At 54.0% G+C, this 4,244-nt stretch overlaps 1 protein-coding gene across 1 annotated transcript in view; it reads right to left on the bottom strand.

Annotated features, from left to right (window-relative positions):
• Nucleotides 1-432: 432 nt before the first annotated feature.
• The window catches only part of TEX261 (testis expressed 261), a 6,031-nt gene continuing 2,219 nt past the window's right edge, over nucleotides 433-4,244 (bottom strand). The window contains exons 3-6 of the mRNA XM_007453396.1: nucleotides 3,628-3,781; nucleotides 1,717-1,784; nucleotides 932-1,034; nucleotides 433-662 (exon numbers count right to left, since the gene is read on the bottom strand). Coding sequence (XP_007453458.1) covers nucleotides 547-662; nucleotides 932-1,034; nucleotides 1,717-1,784; nucleotides 3,628-3,781 — 441 coding nt within the window. The 3' untranslated portion in view covers nucleotides 433-546. The remainder of the gene's footprint in view (nucleotides 663-931; nucleotides 1,035-1,716; nucleotides 1,785-3,627; nucleotides 3,782-4,244) is intronic.

Raw genomic sequence — 4,244 nt, 5'->3', positions numbered from 1 at the left:
AGCAGGAAGAAAGGAAGATGAACTTTCAGGGTATTAAGGCAAACAGGGCCACCTAGAATCTTTATTCAAATGGGAATCAGCACTTGGACAGAAATCACAGTTCAACAGCAAAAACTTTCTCTTGCAAGTGCTAAGCCACGGCCCCTCCCCATGGCCATCTGCCCATAGCAGTTATCACTGTCTGCTCTCCAGCTTCACAGCCCCTGCGCTGCCTGCCCTGGCTGAGCCAGAACTCCGGACCCATCACAGGAGCGGACGGGAGGGCCACAGGAGCTCAGCTTCTGCACACCCAGGTGGACCACAGCCTCCTGGCTAAGCAGGCACCGCATCCTCCCTGGCACCCTCTGAGGTCTCAGCCTCCAGCAGCATCAGACCTGAGCCAAGCTGAGCCTCCTGAGGACGGTGGGGATGGGGGCTTCCGGGGGAGTCGAGGGAAGGAGGGCCAGCGCTGGGGGAAGGTGCCTTCCAGCTCCCGGCCCCCACCTACTGCAGAGGCCCAGGGGCCTGACTCTCCTGATCTTGCCCCAGCATCCCCTCCGCAGAAGGTCAGTACATCTTCTGCCGACTGGGTAGAATGGCCTCTTTGATGAAGGAGAAGACAACCAGGATCCCTAAGCGTTTGCCCCGCTTGCCTTTGGTGAAGTAATTGGAGACCACGTCATCTGTGGAGACACAGGCAGGGAGATGAGTGTGTGTGTGTGTGTGTGTGTGTGTGTGTGTGTGTGTGTGAACACAGCTCTGCCCACCCAGAGTCCAAGAGATGAGTGTGTGTGTGTGTGTGTGTGTGTGTGTGTGTGTGTGTGTGTGTACACAGCTCTTCCCACCCAGAGTCCAAGTGTCTCCATCACAGGGCGGGCTCCAGCTCCCCCAGCAACTCAGGCCTTGCTGGCGTCCTCCCACCATGCCTCCCACCTTACAAACCCCTTCTCACCTCCGGGCTGCATGGTGGAGGGCAGGACGTTCTCCCCAGCCGACAGTGACACAAAGAACGCAAACGGGATTATCCACAGACAGAAAGTGAAATAGGCCAGGACCTGGCAACAGAGACACTGAGATGAGGGTGCCCCTGGAGATGCCAAGGCTGGGCCAGGTGTGCTCACCATGTATCTTAAAGAGGCGGTCAAGCGTGCCCCACACTTGATCTCTGAAGGGGACCAGGGCCCGGGAAGCAGAGACAGGACACCCCCAGACATGGAGAAAATTCAGTGGGGAAAGGTGGAGACCAAAGATGACTGTGTGGCCACAATCCCCAAATCGTGGTCACTAGGACAAGCAACTCCTCTGAACCAAAGGAGGCAGATGGAGGGCAAAACCATGAATGACCCATGTTCCCTAGAGAAGCGACCTTGTTCTTCCCCAGGGGTTCAAACTGGAGTAGCAGGGCTCAGGGGTGCGGCCCACCCCTGCCCTGTGAGGTATGCATCAGACCAGGCCACCCCACCGCCCCTTCCTGACCTTAGGATGCTAGGCTGGGATGCTGGCAGCCCCAAAGGACTCACTGGGAGACAGCAGTGTCCTCCCCACCGCAGCCAAAGGGGTCCCTGCTTCTCATCCTCACTGCTTTCTAAAATCACCTATATCATTTTTTTTAAAAATGTGTCATTCCTGAATAAACTCAGTTTCAAATCATAGCCAAGTTCACAAAGAAATTACGCAAGTCCCTTTTACTCGCTCTGTCCCGGTTAGCAGTTTGATGATGTACTGAATACTTCTTACCTCTGAGAAGGGATAATATTCCTCTGCAAAAAACTGAAACGCTAGGTAATGATTCACCACCACTAGCCCTGTTGAGGGAATGAAGAGTCATTTATTATGGGGCGGATAACATAAAGCAGACTTTCAACCTTCACAAGGCCCCGGAGGTTGGAAGCCGACTCTATTAGTCCTGACCTCACACCCAGCTCAGAGTATGGCTCCGTGCCAAGCGCACTACTCTCCGGCACCCAGTTTCCCGTCTGTTAGAATGGAAGAACTAGCCCCCCCCACCTGCCCACTGCAGAGGGCACTCATGAATCCAATTAGAAGTAGGTAAAACACTCTTTGAATATAAAAATGAGACTCCAGTGCTACACACTCCAAAGCACGGTGCCAATTGACCTGGTCTTTAGTGGCCGTGAGTCCTGAAGACAGCTCCACAGGGCTGTGTGGGAAGGTGTCACGGGCGTGCAGAGCACACGCTCCCAAGGAGTCCACTCCAGACAGGGCAGCAGGGAGGAGGCTCTCACTCCTCAGGAATGAAAGGGCACAGTTTGCTAGACGGTTTGCAGTGTGATCTTAGGGTTCCTCAAAATTCTGGGGGAGGGGTCCGTCCTCAGGATAAGGTTCACTGGTGCGAACTGGTATGTTCTGGATCCCACCACCTCCTTAGCATGCAGCCAAATTCAGAGAGAGATCCTGGGGACTCGCTGCTCCGAGACAGGCGTTCCTGCCGGTTCCCACGGTGAGGTGAAGGGCAGGCACCAGAACAAGGCATCCCCTCACACCCAACAGCCCTCACGTACACCTCACAGCCAACGGCTACGAATCTTTCCTCTTTTCTCCTCTCTCGCCTCTCCCCTTCTAAGGCAGACAACCACAGCTCTGCCGCTCCTAGCCGCACTCTAGGGCGAGGGCATACTGGAAGATAGGATGGTACCTGACACCCACAGATCTTCAGAAAAACTCTCCCAGGCATCTAGATGGCAAGTCAAGGGAGTGACAAAGGGAAGCCAAGGGAGCTCCCCAAGGGGTGGGGGGATTTGGGAGCACCCTCCGCCCTGGGAAGATGCAAGAGGAGCCTGGTCTCCAGGGAAGGACTCTTCACACCAATCCCCGCAGAACAAATCCTTTGGTGGAATCACATCAAGGCACTCAGTCCTGGCTTTAACACTGTGCCCTCCTTGTGAGTAACAGTCTCTTTCCAGATTCTCTCACAGAAACAGAAAAGCAGCTCTAAGAAACTCCAATCAATCTGATATCTTGACCAAAGGCTATGATGACCAGTAATGATTAAAGGGAGGAAAGGCAATCCCGGTAACCAGATACTGTCTAGAACTTTTTCCGAGGATAACTATAGCATCTATGTGCCAAATGAGTCTCCTAAACATCACTGAACAGATGGAGAAACTAAGGCCAGAGAGGGGAAATGACTCCCCGGGGTCAGAAACTGGTGGCAAAGCAAAGGCAGGAAGGCCAGGGTCCTCCAAACACTGGGGACCCCAAGGCAGCTGTCTGCAGGGACCCCCAGAGCCCCAGGAGGCTCGTCTTAATCACGACTTTGGGCCAGAGGACTGGGTGGGGAGCTGCCTGCAGGCCAGGGAAAGGCTTTGGGCTTTTCCTGGCCAAGTGGTTTCTTAGGGGCTATAACTGCTCAGCCAACCCACCTCTTTTCCCTTCTCAAACCCTTTGTCAAACTTACCTCCCTAGGAAAGCCCTCCCTTTCTGAGTATCCCAGTCCCCCAAATTCTAGTCACTAGAGCCAACGCAGGCTCTAGGCTCCTCATGTGTGAGAACCCCAACCTCCAATCAGCCTGGCCTCCTGGAGGACCTCAGTGGTTTGCCTCTTTTCTTTATATCCCCTTCAGTGCCTAGACTGAGCTGGGCATGTCCAACCAACTCAGTTGCCTCCCCAACTATGTCCCCTCTCACCGCATGACAGGATGAAGTTAGGCGAGGTCAGCATGATGAAGGGGAAGGTCTGGAGGAGGCCAAAGTAGACAAGGTTGGTGAAGAGGCCCACACCAATCATGTAGGTGGGGAAGCGCTCAAAAACGTAGAGGCCAATCAGCACAGCTGTGGAGAACTGAAAACAACCAGAGGCACACAGTGCGGGGAGCTTCTTCCAGGCAGCCTTTCTGGACTCACTAACCCCCAGCCTACTCAGGGCAACACTCTGTTCATGTTTCAGTCTCTCCTTGCTTCACAGCCACAGTTCTGACCTCCCCAGCTACTCTCTCAGCTCCCAAAGGGCAGCACTTTTCAATCTCAAAGTTTGTTTGACAGCAACCCACAGTAAGAAAAATAGTTTACACTGTGACCCCAACACATGTACATATACATGATCAAAGTTCAGATTTCAATTCTAGTCTTTCCCATTCCTTTTTTTTTTTTTTTTTTTTTTTGCGGTACACAGGCCTCTCACTGTTGTGGCCTCTCCCATTGCGGAGCGCAAGCTCCGGACACGCAGGCTCAGCGGCCATGGCTCATGGGCCTAGCTGCTCTGCGGCATGTGGGATCTTCCCGGACCGGGGCACGAACCCGTGTCC

This window comes from Lipotes vexillifer, unplaced genomic scaffold, assembly GCF_000442215.2.
Source record: "Lipotes vexillifer unplaced genomic scaffold, Lipotes_vexillifer_v1.1 scaffold253, whole genome shotgun sequence".
Taxonomy (NCBI): Eukaryota; Metazoa; Chordata; class Mammalia; order Artiodactyla; family Lipotidae; genus Lipotes; species Lipotes vexillifer.
The sequence above is the reverse complement of the archived record's forward strand: the minus strand, read 5'-3'. Positions and strand labels throughout refer to the sequence as shown.